The following is a 24,838-nucleotide window of genomic DNA, read 5'->3' on the forward strand; positions in this document are numbered from 1 at the left end:
TCACATTAATGACTCATGACAAACACTCTCTTCCATAGCACTCTCTTCTTGTATACAGCAGTATACAAGCGCTATGGTTTGCATAATATGATTCAGATAGTATGGCTTTGCTACAGAACCTTAAAAGTGTACATTGTGATTCTTTTCAAGTACTTGCCAGATATTCCACATGGCATCCATTTGTATCATTGATGCCATAGTATCATGAATCTTCCAGCATATAAAGCCCAAGTGTGAGGGTGGCTTGTACTTCAGCCTTACCTACTGCATACCCCTTTCTTGCTCTAGGTCCCATCCTAAACTTGAAGCTATGTATATCACTCAGTAAATGCGCAGAGAAATATTTCCTAGCACTGTGCTACCTCTTAGCAGTAGGAGTTGCAATGTACAACTTACACTTTGCGTCATGAATGGGATTTCCCAGTGTGCTCAAGATGTCCAGACCACTGAAAGCTTAAAAGATGGCAGGTTCCTAAAACTTTGTATGTTTGTCTTCCATCCTCTGTGGTGCATGTGTTTTATCAAGGCAGCCAGAGTAATTTCCACTTATTTGTCAGGTCCAAATATCGTGTCATCAATATAGTGGGCCAGTGTTAGGTTCTGCAGAATGCGAGGGTGATACTGGTCCCTTCAGTCTATATAATGACACTGGGAAGAATCGGCTTAAGCATTTAATGGATCTCCTGTTTTAATTGGATAAAATTATATTTTGTGCTAGAATAAAATGATATTGAGAAGTCTATGATTTTACAGCACCTATATTTGGCAAAATGGTTAAAAGAATCATAATTAGAGAAAAATCACTTGACAAGTGTTATATTTAAAAGTATTTGTCAAAGAAAAACATTCTTAATGGAAAATAATTGTGAAAATATTTGGTCTCTAATATTTAGACATTTTAATATTAAAAAAAATTACAATTGAAAATTTGCCTATCAGCCAGGCACAGTGGCTCATGCTAATCCCAGCACTTTGGGAGGCTGAGGCCAGAGAATCACTTCAGGCCATGAGTTCCAGACCAGCCTGAGCAACATGGCAAAACCCCATGTCTACCAAAAAAATCAAAAATTAGATGGGCATGGTGGTACATGCCTGTAGTCTCAGATACTCTGGAGGGTGAGGCAGGAGAATTGCTTGAACCTGAGAAGAGAAGGTTGCAGTGAGCCAAGATGGCACCACTGCACTCCAGCCTGGGTGACAGAGTGAGACTGTGTTGAAAAAAAAAAAAAAAAAAAACAGAAAGAGAAGGGAATGGAAGGGAAGGGAAGGGAAGGGAAGGGACTTATTTGAACTCCCTCTCCAGCTAAAAATACAGTGGCTTACAGAGAAGAGTAATTTGAGTGTCAACACTTTCACATTTATTAACTATGAAATGCACTTTGAGAAGGATTGCAGACAATTTTATAGAAAGGCAAAACATAATAATATCATATTGAAGACAATCATTCTTCAGAAGAACTTTGGCGACACGGTATTAAAGAAAGATGTACCTAAAGAATTGATTAATATCACCAATGGCATTCTTCACAGAAATACAAGAAATAATAATAAAATTAACATGGAACCACAATGGACCCAGAATAGCCAAAGCCATCCTAGGCAAAAAGTACAAAATAGGAAGAATCACATTACTTGACTTCAAATTAGGAACCAAAATGCATGGTACTGGCATGCAAATAGACACACAGACCAATGAAACAGAATAGACCATCCAGAAATAAACCCTTACTTCTACAGTGAACTCATTTTCACCAAAGATGCCAAGAATATACACTGGGGAAAAGATAGATTCTTCAGTAACCAGTACCGGAAAAACTAGATAGCTGTATGCAGAAGAATGAAACTAGACCCCTATCTCTCGCCATACACAAAATGAAATTAAAAAGGATTAAAGACTTAAAACTAAGACCTCAAACTATAAAACTACTAAAATAAAACATTGGAGAAACTCTCCAAGACATTGGTCTGGGCAAAGATTTCTTAAGCAATACCCCACAAGTCCATGCCAAAGCAAAAACGGGCAAATGGGATCACATCAAGTTAAAAGACTGCACAGCAAAGGAAACAATAAAGTTCAGAGACAAACCAAAGATTGTGGTAAAATATTTACAACTACCTATCTGACAATGGATTTTTAACCAGAATATGTAAGGGACTCAAACAACTCTACAGGAAAAAATATCTAATAATCTGATTTAAAAATGGGCAAATAATCTGAATAGACATTTCTCAAAAGAAGACATACGAATGGCAAATTAGTATATGAAAAGGTGCTCAACTTCACTGATCATCAGAGAAACGCAAATCAAAACTACAATGAGATATCATCTCACCCCAGGTAAGACATATCTTATCCAAAAGACAAGTAATAACAAATGCTGGTTAAGATGTAGAGAAAAGGGAACACTTGCACACTGTTGGTGGGGATGTAAATTAGTACAGCCACTATGGAGAACAGTATGGAGGTTCCGCACAAAACTAAAAATAGAACTACCATGTGATTCAGCAGTCTAACAGTATGATTATTAAAAATATTGTACAAAAGAAAGGAAATCGGTCAGGCGTGGTGGCTCACGCCTGTAATCCCAGGACTTTGGGAGGCTTTGGGAGGTGGGCAGATCATGAGGACTTTGGGAGGTGGGCGGATCATGAGGTCAGGAGATTGAGACCATCTTGGCTAACACAGTGAAACCCCGTCTTTACAAAAAATTAGCCAGGTGTGGTGGCACAGCCTGTGGTCCCAGCTACTCGGGAGGCTGAGGCAGGAGAATCACTTGAACCTGGGAGGCGAAGGTTGTAGTGAGCCGAGATTGTGACATTGCACTCCAGCCTGGGCAACAAGAGCAAAACTCTGTCTCAAAAAAAAAAAAAGTAAGAAGAAGAAGAAAGAGAAAAAGAAAGGAAATCAGTATATTGAAGCGATATCTGCACTCCCGCATTTATTTCAGCACTATTCATAGTAGCCAAGATTTGGAAGCAACTTAAGTATCCATCAACAGAGAAATGAATGAAGGGAATGTGGTACTTACACACAATGGAGTACTGTTCAGCCATGAAAAAGAGTAAGATTCTGTCATTTTCAACACCATGGATGAAACCTGAGGATGTTACGTTAAGTGAAATAAGCCAGGCACAAAAAGGCAAACTGCACATGTTCTCATGCATTTGTGAGAGCTAAAAATTAAAACAATTGAACTCATGGAGATAGAGCATACAATGATGGTTACCAGGGGCTGGGAAGGAAAGTGGAGGTGGTGGGAATGGGGATTGTTGATGAGGGAAAAAATATAATTAGATAGAATGAATAAAATCTAGTATTTAATAGCACAACAAAGTGACTACAGTCAACAATAATTTGTTTTACATTTAAAATAACCAAAAGCATAAAATTAGAACATTTGTAATACAAGAAATGATAAATGCTTGAGGTAATGGATACCCCATTTACCCTGATGTGATTATTATATATTGTATGCCTGTATCAAAATATCTCACGTATTTCAAAACTATATATACCCACTATGTAGCCATAAAATTAAAAATTAAAAAATCAAAAATTAAGTGAAAAAGGAACTGATTAAAGTACAGAAATATGAACCATAAATGTTTTTCCTTCTTGTTTCATTGTTAATATTGGGATAATAAATATAAAAATAGAATGTTTTAATTTCCAAGGTATATGTTTTTAAAAAATATGTTTACTTGTGACAATCATCTTGAATATAATTATTGTGTAGATCACCAATATAATAAAACCAATACAGTGGTCAATAAATATTTCAAAAATGTTATCCTTTTAATTTTAAAAGCCCTTTTGATTCTCAAAAGTGTAATGATTTTGATAATAAATTAGAGTCAGCCAGATAGAATGAAATAAAAACTGGCACCAGAAATGTAGCTTAGATGGGCATAATATTGGACCAATGGATACATTGGGTATGTAGAGTCTGAAATTTCCTCACCATATCTATACAAAAATGATACATTTGCAATATAAAACCTTAAGTCTAGAGCTCAGGAGGGAGGTAGAGGCTGGATGCTGATCTAGAAGCTATCAGCTTATAAGATGTGACCAATCTATAGGAGTATCTGAATCAAAACATGAAATGAAATGAACAGGAAAAGTTGGCCAAGTCTAGAATTCAAGGATAGCATTCCAGCCTCTAGGGAGAAAAAACAGGAATGATTAGGGAGGACACAGTAATATGAGTAACTATGATGAAACCAGGTTAAGTGAAGTCCTCTGATATATAGACATAAAACATAAACCAAGAGATAGAGTAGTATCACAAGGATTAGAGCCTTGTCAAACACTGAAAGATGATAACAACAGGAGGGACTTGATGCTGAGTCCCAGCCTTGAGATAAGGAAGATGCCAATAACTTTATTTTAAAAAGATTTGGAAATCAGAGAACCAGAGTGAGGTCTAACTCCAAGTTCTAAGGTATTAGGCAAGAATTTGATTCCATCTTTTGAACAATTTTTAGAGAACAGAGCCAGATAGTCATTACACTGTAAGGTTACTTATTCTTCCTTCTTGCAGAATCCATGTGATGATAAACGACACAAAGACATCTGGTCCAGAGAGAAAACCTGTGACCACTTACCAAAATTTCTCGTAATTGGTCCACAAAAAACAGGTAAAAATAGCCAATTGTGCTACTTATATCCTTTTTCAAAATATTTTATGAAATACATTGTTACATGGAGTTATCAGATTAGATTTTTCTTTGTGAAATATTTAGCTATCCATGCAAGTTTATTATTTGAAGTGCTTTTCATCTCCATGAATTGCATTTATACCATGAACCTCAAGAGGATCTTAAAGTTGCCCACTAATTAGCCTTAAACACTAAATTCTTTAGGAACTTTAAAACTGTTCAACATACATGTCAAATTTGGAAAACTTTGAACTTATGTGTCACAGTTGTTGTACCTCATCTTTAATTGTTACTTTTTTGGCTTTCATTAATTTCAATGGCAATTTATAAAAACATGTTTTGGCCTGATTCAAACTATTTTATCTGGTACATAAGCCTTTGAATTGATTTTTGTTCTGAGCCACTGCCATGATTACTTTTGAATATTTTACATGTGTGATTTTTTAAAAAAATTAATCATTAGGTATTAGCATGGTATGGACTTACTCTCTGAAACACTTGAAGTTCATCAGGTATTTTTTCCTTGGTATTTTCTCCTTGGTATTTTCTCATGCACTGAAGGACAAGTGTATAAGAATGCAGTAAAAGAGAGTGAAAGTATTTCACCAATGACATGACACTTTCAATTAGAATATTTTATACTTTCTTCAGTATGTGACAGTTTTATACACTTTGCTCATGTCCTGATTAAAGTTTTTATTGAGTTGCTGTATTTTGAATTCACTGCTTTGACTAGAAGAAGCATTTTCATCAGTGAGTGCACAAACCATAACAGAAAACAAAGAGTCTCAATAAATAAGCCTGGCCCAGATGAAGATATTTGTAATACAAGTAAGTAGATGATTTTAAAAGTTGTGGGCAAAATTTCCAGACTATTAAATATTGGTTGTTGAAATCTTTTCTTCCTCTAGGAATATAAATTGTATTACAACAGTAAGTTAACACATGTGCAGGGAGGGGAAAGAGCAGCACATATTTTCAGATAGATCACTTTTGTTGTTGTTTAAAATGTACATTAATTTTCTACCAACTCCCTTACAGCATTGCTAACTCTGGAGTGACTACTAAAGACATAAAACACCCCTGTGTTGTAAAATTGTATTAAAAATCTAATAGAAAGATGTATCCCCTATCATTTGTCATTGAATGTTATTATGTTTTACTTCTGTGAGAAAATTACAGATTAGTAACTATAAATCTATTTTTCTTTCTTGTTGTTTGCATTCATAAAGACATTAAGCTATACCTTTAGATTTCCATATTTGACCTACCAGTATGGAAATGATAAAGCTTTTAACTGGTTTTGGCTTTCCTAAGACAAACAAACAAATAAGATGTTAAAACAAAGGAATCAGACGGCAATAATATTTCACAGGCTATGAAAATATTATTCTAATATAAAAATGGTGGTAGTAATTCTTAAAATCCAATTGTAGAAGTCTGAAGTCATAGTTTGTTCTTATTACTTCAGTTGGCAAAACACCCAGTGCTGACAGAGACTATAAATTCACTGCAGGGGGGGGTCACAAGTACGTGCTGCCAATCTGCCCTTACATGCAAACTTGTCTTTCAATGACGTAAACGTGGTGCATGCATCTCTTACAATAAGCATGAGGTACGAAAGTGGTTCCCAAACTCCTGTTTGCTCAGTCGTTGTGAGGTGAGAATGGAAAAACGTGATATTTCACTTTGCCATTGCTGAATCCTAGAAGAGATTCCTGTGGGCTGAAATTCGGTCGGGGAATGAGGAAGGGGAGAAGAGAAGTAGGCAGAGATGATGGACATAGACTTAGAGACCTTAGACTTAAGGGACTCAAAGTTCAAATCATAGTCCCTTGTGAGCCTTTGAACAGATATTCATCCTTCATCATTCAGAGTCAAATTCTGGTATTGTCAATGTAAAAAGAGGATTTGCATAGGGTTACATTTAGCACAACCGTTATAAGAGCATAACTCATTGGCCTTAGATCTTTCAGAAGATCAGTGTTCACATTGTCAATATTAATGTCTCATGATTTGCCTGGCTTATCCCAGTACATTAAAACTAAGGAGGAGTTGATTGTATATAAAATAGAATAGTTTCTAGTAGTATAGGATTTTTCCTCATCTTCCATGAAATATTTATATTAAAGAAATTGATATAAAATGAAATGAGGTAAAAGAAATTGATAGAAAATTAATGTCAAGGATAGATGAAAAATTTAGGTGATAATTTTTAAAATGTACATTTTGAGTTAGTGGGCCCAGATTTTATGGCTGATTACATGAATATCAAGCCACATTTTTTCTGTTCCTAGATGAGAGTGCTTTCTCTCTCTTCCCTATCAGATACCTCTTGATGTCCCTTAAGGTCCTGGAGGCATGAAGATATAGTGTTCAGAACATAGAGGCTTTGGCTTTCTTAGGCCAGGGGAGATCTGGGTACAATTATGTGACAAACAGGGTAATTAAACATTTCTACTTACTACCGAGTGAAGCTATAAAGTATCTATATTTAGATAATCAACAACTAAAGAATGTTTTTTATCTGTGCCATGCATTCATCTGCCTTCAATACCTTAGGAATATTAAACTATCAGTTTTCTTATTTGTGTCTTGTGTGTCTCAAATATCTCTTTCTCTTCACCCCCCTTATGAAAGTGTTATCTTGAAAAGTATTTAAAAAAAAAAAACTTCTGGATTTCATGTTTCCTTCCAGCTTCTACTCTTGCTAATTCATTTCCCTAGAACATTTTTTGTTTTTGCTCTTTTCACATTTTCTCCTTTTTAAACTCCTGTTATATTTAGGAGTAAACCATGTGAGCTCTTGAGGATGCCCCTCGTCCCTCACAACTATTACATCTGTATTTTTCAGTGTGGTTGAGAGATTTCTCCTGTCTAAACTTTAGGACTCTAATTTAGTTCTTAACCAGTTCTGTCTCCTTCTTTCTTTTAATCAAGTTTGTATAATTTGATTTCATATTTGTTATTCCTTAAAAGTCTTTTTAAATTAGTAATTATATCTCCCTAGGGCATTTATTAATTTTGCCATCTTATTTCGCACAGAGTCTTTCATTCTAGGTGTTTTAACATGTCTTCCATCAAGGTGGTTGTTCCCCATGGATCTGTTGTTACGTTCTTCCCTTTAGCTACTCATTACCTCTTGGTGGCCATGTAAAGCTCTGAGGATCTAAAAGGGCAGCAATCTCATTAATACTCAAAGCGTGGTAGCCTTTGCTCATATGAGCTTAAGGTATATGTGAACAAAATGCCAATTATCTGCTGGCCTTGTCTACTTCCAGATCCTAGTTGCAATGATAGTTGTTCTGCCAGCCCACCTATGTAGCTTGTCTGCAGCTCTGTTAGGGCTAGGACATCTAACAACTGCTGCTCACTCCAATGTATCACAGAACAGTTTACCTTTTCCAGAAGAAAAGTCTTGATTTATGAGAGTTATGATGACCCAGTCACTTCATGAGTTCTTTCTGCTATAGCTGCCAGTCTCTGGCCTGGCTCTGAGGGAAATAAGGTTCAGAGATTACATTTGGGACTTCTGCAATGTGCACACAGGTGGTTTCTATCAGCCAGTCTGTTCTATCTAGTGTTCCAATTATCAGACTTGATTGTCATATTTTGCCAGAGAAGTCATTGAAGCAGCCATCTTTCGAGAGTCCTGCCTTCTTCTTTCAACCTTGCTGTGTAACACTTAGGTTTTTAAGGAAAAGTGTTAGAATACATATCCTCCTAGAATCTGTCACTGATTTCCCAAGTCTAAATCACCCATTTTCTCATATATTGGAAAGGTTCGCTGGTCTTCTCTCATTATGGCACCTGTCACACTACATCACAATTACTTGCGTACTTGTCCAAGTCCACACATGGACTTTAAGTTCATTGAGGGCAGCAAATGTGTTTTCTTAATCAAGAGTTACTTCCGGACCATACACAGAGTAGCACATCAACTTCTGTTAAGCAGTTTGATTTCATTCATCTGAATTTCAATGCTAATTGAAGACCCACCAGTTAAGATACCGTGCCTAATGATAAAGATGGAGACAGAAGGACCCATGCCCTTCATGCGTTAACCACTCACCTGACTCCTGTAGGAAAGTTGAGCTGCATGACTTCCGCAGTGCCACACTACCTGCATCATCAGTCTGCTTTACTTTGGCCATGTGCTAATATTAAATCAGGCATTTTGATAAACAGAATCATGAAGACTAAAAATAGAACACTTAGATTGTGGCTGCATGGAATGCATCTAGTTGATTTTAAGGAAATCATTTTGACCCTGGAAATAGTTGATTATTTTAATATTACTTTTTGAGCAAAAATATGCTAAAATAATATTTTGTCTCTTATTGCCATATAACCTTTTACCTTCTTTTTTGTAATAGGAACAACTGCACTTTATTTATTTCTTCTTATGCACCCTTCAATCATCAGCAATCTCCCTAGTCCAAAGACATTTGAGGAAATTCAGTTCTTTAATGGCAACAACTACCACAAAGGAATAGACTGGTAAGAAAAATAACAAAAAATAAATTTCATTATTAACACATGCTCAATCACTGCAGAGCAATTACAGATGTATGTGTGGCATCTGCATAATTACAGGATAAATTTGTTATGCTCAATTCTACCACAGTGAATTAGAAATTAATTTATAATGATAATATGTTTAATCAGTGTTGCCTATAATGTGATTTGGACAGTGCAATAATGGTAATATTTTTCTGCTAAATTAATATGATTGAATAAAAAACATGGGATATATTTCATCAGAATTATTCATAAGGGTATTTAAAATTCTCTTTAAGCATAGCATTATTTAACTGTGCCTAATTTTTTTCTGAACACATAATTTGTCTTCACAACGTTTGAAGCAACAAATAAATCAGTAGTTTGTTTTATTTTGTAATTCGTGACATATCTTCATTAACCACATAAACTATAAGTTTTATTATAATATAGGCTGACATTTGTCATGCAAATAATAACAGGACATTTTCAAAACTATATCAATTCTAGTCACACAAGCACATAAAATATTAAGTAACACATGATAAATTATGAAAAAAATAAAATCACAGTATTTACCCTAAACTAAAATAGAATAAACCTGATATTGGAAATGATTTTCACTCTGGTGATTTTTTCTAGCTCTATTCCAATTTTTCAAGAAAACATGGTCCTGAATTTAATTTCTAGTTCACAGGTATATAAAGCAAATCTCACCTGAGGAAAATTCCCCTCAATGCACACATCTGCAGCATGTAAGTTTGTGTGTCATCATCATGCATGAACCTGTTTGCAATGAAAGACACATTTTTTTAAGGTACAGCTAGGATCAGGGTTGGGCAGGTGCAATACCGGTGAGCAGATCAAGGTTCCCATTGTTGTTAGAGATGTGTCGACTCTGCATCTAGGACATTATATCCTACCTTACTTTTAAAAGGCTAAATAACCTTTGGAATTGCATGCAGGTTATTAAAAGCAGAACGGCAATTTTCTCTGATCTGTGAGCCCAAATGGAACACAAATTGTTTAGCAGGAATATAGATGAGACTCTTCACCACTCCGCATTTGGGAAACATAATAACAAATGTCAAAGAGGGAAATAAGTGTCTTATATGAATTCTTAATTGCTCTTATTATTTGTTTCTAGAACATTTGAGGATGAGAGAAGTGATGAGCTGTAAGGAGGGTTACACACATAATTAAAGACTTGTGCTGAATTAACCTCAGAACATATTGATTCCATAAACCACACGCAGAGGAACGTTTTGACAGCATATGGAGGAGGGAACCTATTGAGGCACCACAGGATCAACTGGCAGGAAATATCCCCTTAATTATTCTAGATAGACTATAAAGTGTTCACATTGCTACATATACTACAAATTATAAAGAAATTAAGAAGCAATAGAACCGCCATGCCTTAAAATTGTTGGTGTTTTATAGCTATTCAGACTTACAGATTTTTCTGTCTTGTGAACTTTAATCTCATCGAATAATTTCTGCATTCAAATTTGCAAACATAAATTTACTATTTTTAAATATCAACTAAACAATATAGTGTAATTTGCTGTTTGCTACAGTCAAATGGTATTTCTGGAATTGGCGTTTTATAGCACAGAACATCAGCCCAAATGTATAGTACTTTTCCTTTGACCCTTATTGGCCTACCTATTTCACCTCACTCCTTCCCATGCCCAAAATGAGTCATTAGAAGAGGAATATTTTGGGTTGTCTTCATAGTCAATGTGTATAGAATATCTATTATTTAAACTATAACAGCATAATAATCAGAAATAGCTATAAATGAATATTAAAATGTTCCAATTATTTCACATTCAGAATATGGCAAGAAAAATTATTTTCAGATTAATTAATTGTCTTTCTCTGCCTTCAGGTATATGGACTTTTTCCCTACACCGTCCAATGCTACAAGTGACTTTCTGTTTGAAAAGAGTGCTAATTACTTCCATTCGGAAGAAGCTCCCAAACGAGCTGCATCTCTTGTCCCCAAAGCCAAGATCATCACCATCCTCATTGACCCCTCAGACAGGGCATACTCTTGGTACCAGGTATGGTCAGTAAAAAAATCGGCTAAAAGCATTTTGTTATAGCTTAAATGGAGGCAATGAAAAATAACCAGAATAGAACCTAAACATACGAAAAGTCAAATGTAATAATATCTAAAGCCCCACCCCCTCCCCCACCCCGCCAAAAAATATGAGAAATAGGAGCTGAATATTTAACTCACACCAAGTTGGGCAAGGACTTTCAGGCATAAAAATAATTATTTAAAAAATCACACATCACCAAAGAATTAATAGATTTCTTAAGCTATATAAACATGTAGAATGCTGATTTATAAAAAAACAACAAATTTAAAAGTCAGTATCTGGAGTAACAATACATGATAAATGGCATAGTGCTTTATTTTATAAAAGTTTCCCCCAAGTTAATAAATAAATAAAATATCACAGTAGAAAAATGAGCAAAATGAACAAAAGGCACAGCTAAACAACCACACACAAAAAAACAACTGTCCAACAATTTATGTGAAAATAATCAACCCAACTGGAGACCAGGTCTCACTCTATTACCCAAGCTGGCATGCAGTGGCATGATCATAACTCACTGCAGCCTCTCCCTCCTGGGCTGAAGTGATCCTCCTGCCTCAGCCTCCCAAGTAGCTGAGACTACAGGCACACACCACCACACCCACCTATTTGTTTTATATTTTTTGTAGAGATGGGGTTTCACCATGTTGCCCAGGCTGGTCTTGAACTCCCAGGCTCGAGCAATCCGCCAATCTCAGCCTCCCAAAATTTTGGGACTACAAGCATGAGCCACCAAGCCCAGCCCATTCTTTTTTTAGTATCTTGACAACAATTGTGATGTTTTTCTCTGCTGGCAAGAAAGTGATTACAAAGGTTCTCAAGTGTTCCAACAGAAGGTACACTTAGGATATTTTCTGAAAACTCATTTGGCAATAATTACAAAAAAGGATGTAAAGATCTTTCAGTGATGTGATTCCCCTTCTGTAATTGATCATAAGAGAAACTTCAAAAGGAGTTTAGAAGCATTTAGAAGCTTCAAAATGTTTAGGAACATTGCAGCACTATCTACAAAAATAATAACAAAAGGAAAGTGTTCATTGACATAGATTTTTGTCATACTAAAATGGAATATTCTGCAGCAACATTTAACTGCGGTTTTAATTAATAAAATAGTAATTAAAAGTTGTTTGTCTATTGTTTAGATATTAAATAATTATAATGATATGTAATTAAACATTGTGAATGTACTGTGAGGAAGTATGTCAAGGTGCTCTGAAAGCATTGTGTAAGAAAATAAACTTAAGACCTAAAACTGAAGGACAGGTAGATATTCCCTGAGTGAGAATAGAAGGAAGGTGGAGTAGAGGATACAGTATATGTTAAACACATTGGATATAAAGAATAATTGCACATTTAAAAAGCTAGAAGAAATTCCATGTGGCTAGTGGGAAAATTCTAGGTAGTGACCTATAGGAGTTGCAGCTGAGAGGCACACTAGGGCTAGAACCATGTGGCTGCTGCCATTTGTTGAGCAACTGAAAGCCTTTGAAAAACGGTAGTCAGTGTGTGACTACCAGATTGTCTTTTACAATACATCAAATTATCTGCTATTTGAAGAAACTGGAATAGGACAAATGACTCTCTGGAGAAATCACACTTGAGGCTATTGCAATAGACCTACTGAGATATGGAAGTGGTGTAGACAAAAATGGCGAGTAGAAGCTGAATGAAGAATAAGTATTCAGAGATATTTAGACATTAAAATCAACAGAATTTGGTGAGAACATAGTGTTAAGGATGAAACAAATTTCCAATCTGGGCACCTAGATGATGGCCACACATTCCCATGAAAAAAGAATCGCTGCAGTATACAGGAGGGGGTGGGGTGGGGAGGGAGGTAGGGACTAAAAAATTGTAGATTATGATCATGATGAATGAAACCCTTCATTATCAAAAGAACAGTAAAGTCAGCTGACAGTCTCAGAGAAGTCTGAGCTAGAGGCAGATATTTGTGAATCAGAGGTATGAAGCCATGGGCATGTAAATGGTGAAATCACCTAAGAGTTTAGAGATGAAAAGTGCAGAGCAGGATGAGGCACCAAGAAAGACAAGAAAATATAGCCAAAATAGAAGAAAAAAATTCAGGAGTGCAGTGGCACTGAATGGAAGGGAAGGGAGAGCTGCCAGATGGAGGGGTGACAATTCCAAAAAGCTGCTAAAAATTCAAACGGTTAGGCAAAGCGAAAGATGTGGAGGGAAGTGGAGCCCTTAGCAAGAGAGTAAAAAGAGCAAAGCCAGATGGATTTTGGTGAAGAAAGAAGTAACTGGGGGTGAAGAAATAGAGGCAGCACCTGCGAAAGACTCCAAAAGCATGATTTTGAAGGGGTAAAACAGGACATTGGTTTATTACATAGAAGTAGAAGTGGATTGAGAAAACATGATCTGTAGTAGTGGTGATTTGATAAGTCATTTCCAAAGAAAAAGAGAGGTTAAAGTCCCAGAAGAGAAAATAGGTAACCAACTCTGTGAAGACACAGGAAAGAATGGGTATAGGAAATGGCTTAGATGGTGGGACCAGGGGCAACCCTGCCTCTATTCCGAGTTCTTAACTTTTCTTAAGTTGAGATTCTTCTAGCTGTCTGATGGTTCCTATGAGTGTTTCAGAAATATATTTTAAAAGCATAAAACTAAATATATATACAAAAGAAACTGCTATGTTAATGTGAAATACTTTTTCAATTAGTAACAAACTTTTTAATTAAATCATCATATGCTAAGTTCTAATGATGAGTCTAGTACTATAATAACTTTGAAATAGTAGTGACCATAAGCAACATTTTGATATATCTAAGACACCAGTAATGGGATATAAAATAACTGATTTTTACTGGTGGTAAAATCACAATCACAGTACAATAAATACTGTGGCTGTTGTCTACATTCATTCCATTCAGTAATTACTGAAAACAAAGATTTTTGTTGTTGTTGCTTTTTTTGTGTGTGTGGAGTCTCACTCTGTCGCCCAGGCTGGAGTGCAACGGCGTGATCTCGGCTCACTGCAACCTCCACCTCCCAGGTTCATGCCATTCTCCTGCCTCAGCCTCCCGAGTAGCTGGGACTACAGGTGCGTGCCACCACGCCCGGCTAATTTTTTGTGTTTTGTTTTTGTTTTTGTTTTGTTTTTTTAGTAGAGACGGGTTTTCATCGTGTTTTCACAAATCTGACCTCGTGATCCGTCCTCCTTGACCTCCCAAAGTGCTGGGATTACAGGCGTGAGCCACCATGCCCTGCCACAGAGTATTTTTGTCGTTTTTCTTTTGCTGATCCAAGTTCGTAGACACACTGTATTCTATCAACAGGCCTACGTTTAAGAATCCCTGGGTTGAAACTTAAGGGATAGAAGAGGGGATGAATGTAGACACTGGTAAATCCAAAGGCCTGAGATGGAAAAATTGAAGTGACTGTGATGGTCTCTCCTTCCTTTGAGAAGCCTGGAATGAGTTAATCTGATGAAAAGAGGGTAATACTTTGAGGACATAGCAGTTTGAGAAGAGGAGAAAAAAGAGGATGTGAAATCATTATACAGTGGTGGGATAAAGCTGAAAACAAAAATGTAAATTCGCCTACAGCAATGATGGCCTAATACAAGTTGGTAATCTTGAAGTTATGATGGTAACAGTGTATATATACCAAAATCCCAACGATATGAGTGCATTTTGTATATGTACAAATTTAGTGCATATACAAGTTAATACCAAAGTAAAGAAGACTAAAAGGGAATTTTTGAAAGGTGGAGTAGGATAACAAGTAATTTCGTTTTTTTCCTTCTTTTTCTTGATTTTTTAAAATTTATTTAATAAAAAATGTATTACTGAAAACAAATACTGATGTATAGAAAAATGTGACATTGCAAACTGGAAGGCAAGTAGTTGGGATCCAAAAGAAATACTTAGATTGGAAGCAAAATATATAAACTATCATCAGAATTTATCTAATCCACGAGTCAGTATTTCCCACAAGGTACAAGAATTATGTCTTTCTCACTTTGTGAACACTCATTGCAAAGCAAGATAAACTTATTTTTTCAGTATACCAAAAGCATTAAACGTGAAGCCTTAAAGTTTTGAATTTAAGCAATTGAGGAAAATGTTAAACATCTCCCTAGCAGAAAGTATGGTCACTGCTTGGAGCAGATTTAAGTGAATCTTTTTTTTTTCACATAGATTAAACCAGTTCAATAAAAGAGAATCTTTATGATGTGTGTGCCTCTCTGTGCTTGCTTTTTCAAATAAATTCTTTGAACATACATACAGGTTTGAAAGGAATTATTTTTTCTGATAATACTTTTTATTGCTGTATTGCAGTGAGCAGGGCCCCACACTGCTCCACATTTCAAAATAATGTAGCCTATTACTTAGCTAGTCCTGTCTATTCAGTAAATACCATAAATCCAAAGCTCAGCAGGTATAATTCAGAAACTCCTACAAATGTCACCTGCCACTGTAATTTCTACCCCACATTTTTATAATGGACCTTGCAGAGGAGCTATAGTGCTGTTTTTTCATAAAATATGTCCCTTTGTGACTTTATGGTCATATTTTTATGCTAATCTACTTAGTTGCAGGAATATAAAGAAAAGTTGGTGCTAAACTGGTATAAGTCAATATAGAACAGATTAAACACAGTTTCATACTGTCACTGCTTAAGGTAGACATTTTAGAATTACTATATTAAATATGTATGTAGTGTGTTTCTTATTCTTTATTGAAATTATATAATTTCTACACATTTTGTTAATGAAATGAGTTATATAATCTATATACTCAGCATAAAGTGTACACATGTAAAAATATCAATAAATATACAACAATGAGAGAACTTCAAAAGTGTATGCCACTTACTAATTATTCTTTAACCATTCATCAATTCCTAATCATCTTTACTTTTCTAGTTGTTTTTATTTCTAACTCACACATAAGATCCATCACTCACACGTAAGGCCAGCCATTACACAGTCATAGCAGGGACCAGTATACTTCCACCTACCCTACACTAGAATTTCTTCAAATTCACTTTTAGAAGTTTCATGACACTTATTCCCGCATACCTCATTTATCTTTCTCAGACTTACCTTAGATAATGAAGTCCTCTTAGTTTTCATATGTGTTTGGTGGTTTTGTTTTTCTGATTATCACAATCTTTCTCCTTACATTTTAGCTCAAAAGCTTCAACCGTTGAAAAGTCCTTTCATGCTGCAGTCAGAATTAATCCCTTACTGATCTGGCTGTCACAGCAAGTTAACTTCTACCTCTAATCAAATATATCAAATATACAACTTTATTCCAATCTATTGTCTCCCACACTAGATCTGATTTCTTTGAAGGAGTGGTTATGTCTTATATCTTTTTATCTCCAGGGTCTATCTCAGATCTGTGTTCTGGAAAGAAGCTTAAATAATGCTTGTTAAATTGTATTGACTGTTAAATTTATCTCTCACTGAGCTGGGCTCTTTCCTGTTTGACCAATGATAGTTTGGTGTGACTCAGGATTTGATACTGAAAAGTAGAAGTGAAGCAGTATTCGTGAATTAGCAGATTTAGGTAGAAACCCTTTCAAACAGAAAGGACTTGGGTGACGTCAATATGAATATGACATCTAAACAAGCACGAGAAATAGACAGCAGCTTTCTCTGTACCCATAGCACCTGATACACAGGGATATTGGGAAAATGTTAGAATCTGAAGGAGTGGCGGTAATGAACCAGTGGCCCAAGAAACATGTAAGACTACTCTTAAAAAGATTATTCTTGCAAAATCTAAATTTTTCATCAGGCTTGATTTGTCTGGTCTCTGATATCTTATCACTCTTAATAATATCCATGAAGAAAATCCTCACATCCTATCTCTGCCTTGCACCTAACCACTTTAGACATAAATATAACAAGTTTATGTGCATACCACTTGATATACAGTGAAGGCTTGTACTTTAATTTACTTTAAAATAAGCACTGTGCCAATGGGTGTTCCAATGTATGCAGTTGTCATTCTATTTCATTTCATTCATTTATTTTCATTCTAAAATTAAGTATTTAATTTGTTATTATTTTGTGACATAAAGGACACACACATTTATGCATACACACCAAACACACACATGCATGTGCTCACCCATACACATATGCATATCTACACAGGCATTAAAAAAATCTAACTTTACAATTGACTTTCTTGTTAAAGCACCAACGATCACATGAAGATCCAGCTGCTCTGAGGTTCAATTTCTATGAAGTTATTTCAACAGGACATTGGGCTCCATCTGACTTAAAAACTTTGCAGAGAAGATGCCTAGTACCTGGATGGTATGCAGTCCACATAGAAAGATGGCTAGCTTACTTTGCTACTTCTCAGGTAATGTCCTGAAATTACTTCTGTTTATTTTATTATAATGTCCTGAAATTTTATATTTTATTATAATGTCCTGAAATTACTTTCTTCTGTTTATCATGATTGTATTGCACTGACAAGCAGAACATGTGAATGAACATTGCCACAGACAGTGATTTATAATCAGAGACAATGATAAGTAAGGAAGAAATGTGCATTTTACATTTTTAATTTTATTAATACTATTAACATGATAAATATCTCTAAAACACATTCTTGCAATCTTCTTTTGAACAGTAGCTAGTCTCAAAGTGATAAGTTCTCACACAGGAGACATTATGTGATTTACAGGCAACAACTCTCAACTACCAGTACAACTAGCCAGTTAGACAACAACTTTATGAAACACCACATGCAGATACCTGCATGTTGTTTGTTCTGTATGGCCCTTATAAGGAAAGGTCATGCACTAGGCTGCCAAATGGGGAGTGTTATAGTGGCTACAGGAACATGAGATAGACCAAGAAATAAGGATTTGAAAAAAGGCATCCATATATTTTTTTTGTATTGATCTTTAAAAAAAAAAAAAAAACTAAGTTCTGGGCTACATGTGCAGAACATGCATGTTTGTTACATAAGTATACATGTGCCATGGTGGTTCGCTGCACCCATCAGTCCGTCACCTACATTAGGTATTTCTCCTAATGCTATCCTTTGCCTTGCCCCACAGCTCTGACAGGCCACAGTGTGTGATGTTCCCCTCCCTGTGCCTATATGTTCTCATTGTTCAACTCCCACTTACGAGTGAGAACACGTGGAATTTGGTTTTCTGTTCCTGTGTTAGTCTGCTAACAATGATGGTTTCCAGCTTCATCCATGTCCCTGCAAAGGACATGAACCCATCCCTTTTTATAGCTGCATAGTATTCCATGGTGTATGTGTGCCACATTTTCTTTATCCAGTAATTGATGGGCATTGGGCTGGTTCCAAGTCTTTGCTATTGTGAATAGTGCTGCAACGAACATACGTGTACATGTGACTTTATATTAGAATGATTTATAATCTTTTGGGTATATACCCAGTAAAGGGATTGCTGAGTCAAATGGTAGCTCTGGCTCTAGATCCTTTAAGAATTGCCGTACTGTCTTCCACAATGGTTGAACTAATTTACACTACCACCAACAATGTAAAAGCATTCCTATTTCTCCACATTCTCTCCAGTGTCTGTTGTTTCCTGACTTTTTAATGATCACCATTCTAACTGGCATGAGATGGTATCTCATTGTGGTTTTGATTTGCATTTCTCTAATTAACAGTGATGATAAGCTATTTCCCATATGTTTGTTGATCACATAAATGTCTTCTTTTGAGAAATGTCTGTTCATATCCTTTGCCCACTTCTTGAGGAGGTTGCTTTTTTCTTGTAAATTTGTTTAAGTCCCTTGTAGATTCTGGATATTAGCCCTTTGTCGGATGGATTGCAAAAATTTTCTCCCATTCTGTAGGTTGTCTGTTCACTCTGATGATAGTTTCTTTTGCTGTGCAGAAGCTCTTTAGTTTAATTAGATCCCATTTGTTAACTTTGGCTTTTGTTGCCATTGCTTTGTGTGTTTTAGTCATGAAGTTTTTGCCCATGCCTATGTCCTGAATGGTATTGCCTAGGTTTTCTTCTAGGATTTTCATGGTTTTAGGTCTTATGCTTAAATCTTTAATCCATCTTGAATGAATTTTTGTATAAAGTGTAAGGAAGGGGTCCAGTTTCAGCTTTCTACATGTGGCTAGCCAGTTTTCCCAACACCATTTATTAAATAGGGAATCCTTTCCTCATTGCTTGTTTTTGTCAGGTTTGTCAAAGATCAGATGTTTGTAGATGTGTGGTGTTATTTCTGAGGCCTCTGTGCTGTTTCTTTGGTCTGTATATCTGTTTTGGTACCAGTACCATGCTTGTTTGGTTACTGTGCCTTGTACTATAGTTTGAAGTCAGGTAGCATGACACCTCCAGCTTTGTTCTTTTTGCTTAGGATTGTCTTGGCTATACGGGCTCTTTTTTTGGTTCCATATGAAACATCAACATCAACATAAAGTACTCCCACACAGAAACCCCATCCAAAGGTTATCAGCCTCAAAGATCAAAGGTAGATAAATCCATGAAAATGAGGAAAAACCAGCGCAAAAATGATGAAAATGTCAAAAACCAGAATGCCTCTTCTCTTCCAAATGATCGCAGCTCCTCTCCAGCAAGGGCACAAAACTGGACACAGAATGAGACTGACGAATTAACAGAAGTAGGCTTCAGAAGGTGGATAATAACAAACTCCTCTGAGCTAAAGGAACATGTTGTAACCCAATGCAAGGAAGCTAAGAACTTGGTAAATGTTACAGGAACTGCTAATTAGAATAACCAGTTTAGAAAGGAACCTAAACGGCCTGATGGAGCTGAAAAACACAGCATGAGAACTTTGTGAAACATACACAAGTATCAATAGCCGAATCAATCAAGTGGAATAAAAGCTATCAGAGACTGAAGATCAACTTACTGAAATAAGGTGTGAAGACAAGATTAGTGAACAAAGAATAAAAAGGAATGAATGAAGCCTCCAAGAAATATGGGACTCTGTGAAAAGACCAAAGCTACAATTGATTGGTGTACTTGAATGTGACAGGGAGAATGGAACCAAGTTGGAAAACACAATTCAGGATATTATCCAGGAGAACTTCCCCTACCTAGCAAGACAGGCCAACATTCAAATTCAGGATATACAGAGATCACCACTAAGATACTCCATGAGAAGACCAACCCTAAGACACATAATCGTCAGATTCTCCAAGGTTGAAACGAAGAAAAAAATGTTAAGGGCAGCCAGAGAGAAAGGTCAGGTTACCTACAAAGGGAAGTCCATCAGACTAACAGCAGATCTCTGCAGAAACCCTACAAGCCAGAAGAGAGTGGGGGCCAATACTCAACATCCTTAAAGAAAAGAATTTTCAAACAGAAAAAAGAATTTCATATTTAGCCACACTAAGCTTCATAAGCGAAAGAGAAATAAAATTATTTACAGAGAAGCAAATGCTGAGGTATTTTGTCACCACCAGGCCTGCCTTACAAGAGCTCCTGATGGCAGCACTAAATATGGAAAGGAAAAACCTGCACCAGCCCTGCAAAAACACATCAAAATATAAAGACCAATGACACTATGAAGAAACTGTATTAACTAATGTACAAAATAACCAGCTAGCATCATGACAACAGAATCAAATTCACACATAACAATATTAACCTTAAATGTAAACGGGTTAAATGCCCCAATTCAAAGACACAGATTGGCAAATCAGATAAATATTCAAGGCCCATTGGTGTGCTGTGTTCAGGAGACCCATCTCACGTGCAAAGACGCACATAGGCTCAAAATAAAGGAATGGAGGAATATTACAAAGCAAGTGGAAAGCAAAAATAAATAAATAAATAATAATGCAGAGGTTGCAATCCTAGTCTCTGATAAAACAGACTTTAAACCAACAAAGATCCAAAAAGACAAAGAAGAGCATTACACAATGGTAAAGGGATCAACGCAACAAGAAGAGCTAACTATCTTAAATATATATGCACCAAATACAGGTGCACCAAGATTCATATAACAAGTTCTTAGACACCTACAAAGAGACTTAGACTCCCACACAATAATGGTGGGAGACTTTAACACCGCACTGTCAATATTAGAACAATGAGACAGAAAATTAACAAGGATATCCAGGAATTGAACTCAGCTCTGAACTAAACGGAACTAATAGACATCTACAGAACTCTCCACTCCAAATCAACAGAATATACATTCTTCTCCACAGCACACAGCATGTATTCTAAAATTGACCACATAATTGGAAGTAAAACACTCCTCAGCAAATGCAAAAGAAAGGAAATCATAACAAACAGTCTCTCAGACCACAGTGCAATCAAATTAGGACTCAGGATTAAGAAACTCACTCAAAACCGCACAACTACATGGAAACTGAACAACCTGCTCCTGGATGACCACTGGGTAAATAACAAAATTAAGGCAGAAATAAAGAAGTTCTTTGAAACAAATGAGAATAAAGACACAATGTACCAGAATCACTGGGACACAGGTAAAGCAGTCTTAAGAGGGAAATTTATACCACTAAATGACAACAGAAAGCTGGAAAGATCTAAAATCAACACTTTAACATCATAATTAAAAGAACTAGAGAAGCAAGAGCAAACAAATTCAAAAGCTAGCAGAAGGCAAGAAGCAACTAAAATTAGAAAATTAGAGCAGAACTGAAGGAGATAGACACGAAAAACCCTTCAAAAAATCCATGATTCCAAGAGCTGGTTTTTTGAAAAGATTAAGAAAATATATGGACCACTAGCTAGCTAGACTAATGAAGACGAAAAGAGAGAAGAATCAAATATACACAATAAAAATGATAAAGGAGATATTACCATTGATCCCACAGAAATACAAACTGTCATCAGAGAATACGATAAACGCCTCTATGCAAATAAACTAGAAAATCCAGAAGAAATGGATAAATTCCTGGACACATACACCTTCCCAAGACTAAACCAAGAAGACGTCAAATCCCTGAATAGACCAGTAACAAGTTCTAAATTTGAGGCAGTAATTAATAGCCTACCACCAAAAAAACAGGATCAGACTGCTTCACAGCCAAATTCTACCAGAGGTACAAAGAGGGACTCCTCCCTAACTCATTTTATAAGGCCAGCATCATCCTGATATCAAAACCTGGCAGAGACATAACAAAAAAAGCATAACTTTAATATTCTGTCTTCCAGCTCAGGGCAATTCAAAGCCCTAGTAGCTGGGCCTTACCATTGACCTTTTTCCAGTATTCCTTTTTTTTTTTTTTTTTTTTTTGAGATGGAGTCTCCCTCCATCACCCAGGCTGGAGTGCAGTGGCGTGATCTTGGCTCACTGCAACCTCAGCCTCCTGGGTTCAAGCAATTCTCCTGTCTCAGCCTCCCATGTAGCTGGGACTACAGGTGCCTGCCACCATGCCTGGATAATTTTTGTATTTTTAGTAGAGACGGGGTTTCACCTTGTGGGTCAGGCTGGTCTCGAACTCCTGACCTCAGGTGATCCACCCACCTTGGCCTCCCAAAGTGCTGGGATTACAGGAGTGAGCCACTGCGCCCGGTCTTTTTCAGTATTCCTTTGACGATTATGATATTCTAGGGCAGTGATCCAATGATCAGTAAGGCGCGGACAAACATTTCCCTCCTCCGTCTTGCTTTTTTAAGATTAGATGAGTGATTTTCATTTGGATGACCACTATTTCTGAGCCCTAAGCTCCAGGGTTAGGTAATAGGAATTTGGTAGGCTGGATAATTATCTGATCACACAACAAAGGGAAAATTATGTTTCTACTGAAGTACTAAATCAGGAAAATGTCTATGTTTACTTCTCATTTACAAAAAGCAAGTTAAGGGCTATAACTTGATAATTCACAAGAAATGATTCCTATGGCAAACTTTATTGTTTATGTGGAAGGATGCAAGAATAATAAACATTCAAATGTATTCTAAGTAGGGCTTATTTTCTTCGTATTCACACTGATCTAATTTATGAATGTCACACCAGGTAAAGGAAGGCATCACAGTCTATTCAATTTAATTTTTTTCTTCATAAAGTGACTATTTCTGACTTTACAGTTGCTAATTATTGATGGACAGCAGCTGAGATCTGACCCAGCTACTGTGATGGATGAAGTCCAGAAGTTTCTGGGAGTTACACCTCATTATAATTACTCCGAAGCACTAACGTGAGTCTATTGTCATGCTTGATTTCATTTCCATTATTTGCCGTCATAAATTATCACTGGTAGGTGTGTATATAACATCCTTAATACTAGCTAGAATTTATACATCCTATGCTACCTACAAGCAATCAAAGGAATATCCTCATCAATCATGTAGTGTTTCTCTTTTAAATATGAGAAATACTTTATTTTATAAAGTATATTTTATATTATTGCAAATTCTTCTTTTTGTGAGTTTTCCCTGTTATCAGTTTGATTAAGTAAATTTTTTACATGCCTACCTGGGCAGAAAGTGTCCTAGAAATTTAGGTTACAAAGGTGAAAAAGATATTGTCTCCTCTTTCAAGTAATTTACAGGTTAGAAATGAAATGCAATATTTAGGGCAGAATTGGGAAATGAGTATATTCATGTTTTATTATGTATTTACTAAATTATTTATAACCAAATATAATCATGTATACTGTTCCAGCTATTTATTGTTGCATGACAAACTATCCCAAAGACTAGTGGCTTATAATGACCATTATTTTCTTATGCTCATGGAATCTGTTGGTCAGGAATTAGACAGGATACAGAAGGATGGCTTGTCTTTGCTCATGATGTTTACAGCCACAGCCTGGAAGACTTGAATATCTGGCTTTGACTCAGATGACTGGGACCTGAAATCATCTGGAGTCTCCTTCACTCACATCTCTGAATCCTGGACTGGTGTGGCTCAAAGGCTGAGATCAGTGGGTTGAAGACCCTCCATGAGGCCTCCTGGACGACTTGACTTTCTCACCCTGTGGTGGCTGTGTTCCAAGAGGGAGCAATAAGTCAAGGGAGCATGTGGTCCAAGACAGCCAAGTCCTTCTCTGACCTACACCTGCCAGTCACACAGTATAACTTAGGCTACATTCTACTTGTTACAATAGTCACTAAAGCCAGTCCAAATCCAAGGGGAGAAAAACAAGACTGCACCTCTTGATGGGGTGGGGCAACATCACCAGTGGGAAAGAATGTGGGTTGGGAGATATGATTGCTGTCATCTTGGGAAAATAAAACCATATATTTTTATAATTAAAAATGGGGAGAAATGTAAAAGAAGCAAAATGACAAACAAAAACAAGCCTCCAAAATATACCTTAAAAGGGATTGTACTTTACTCATAAAATCCTCTCCCACAAGGTCTGATACAAAACCTGTGAAATTTTAGATAAAATTCTAACAAGCACAATTATATAATTTCCCAGTTCACAGCAGATTAGAATCAGCAATTAGACAATTAGGCTAACAGAGGAACAGGAAAAGCAGTAATAAGATTGGGTTGTTCCTTATCCACTAAAACAACCTTAATGAAGTTTTTACCTACACATGGAAATAACAACAACACAAGGCATATTCCTGTTAATTAAGTAAACGAAGCTTCCTATAATATGTTTGTTTTAATAGTTACTGATGTT

General features: G+C 36.2%; 1 protein-coding gene across 1 annotated transcript in view; it reads left to right on the forward strand.

Annotated features, from left to right (window-relative positions):
• LOC129480695 (bifunctional heparan sulfate N-deacetylase/N-sulfotransferase 4) overlaps positions 1-24,838 on the forward strand; it is a 276,129-nt gene that overhangs the window by 245,783 nt on the left and 5,508 nt on the right. The window contains exons 8-12 of the mRNA XM_055274737.2: positions 4,545-4,641; positions 9,039-9,162; positions 11,057-11,231; positions 17,450-17,620; positions 23,289-23,398. Coding sequence (XP_055130712.1) covers positions 4,545-4,641; positions 9,039-9,162; positions 11,057-11,231; positions 17,450-17,620; positions 23,289-23,398 — 677 coding nt within the window. The remainder of the gene's footprint in view (positions 1-4,544; positions 4,642-9,038; positions 9,163-11,056; positions 11,232-17,449; positions 17,621-23,288; positions 23,399-24,838) is intronic.

This window comes from Symphalangus syndactylus, chromosome 4, assembly GCF_028878055.3.
Source record: "Symphalangus syndactylus isolate Jambi chromosome 4, NHGRI_mSymSyn1-v2.1_pri, whole genome shotgun sequence".
Lineage (NCBI taxonomy): Eukaryota > Metazoa > Chordata > Mammalia > Primates > Hylobatidae > Symphalangus > Symphalangus syndactylus.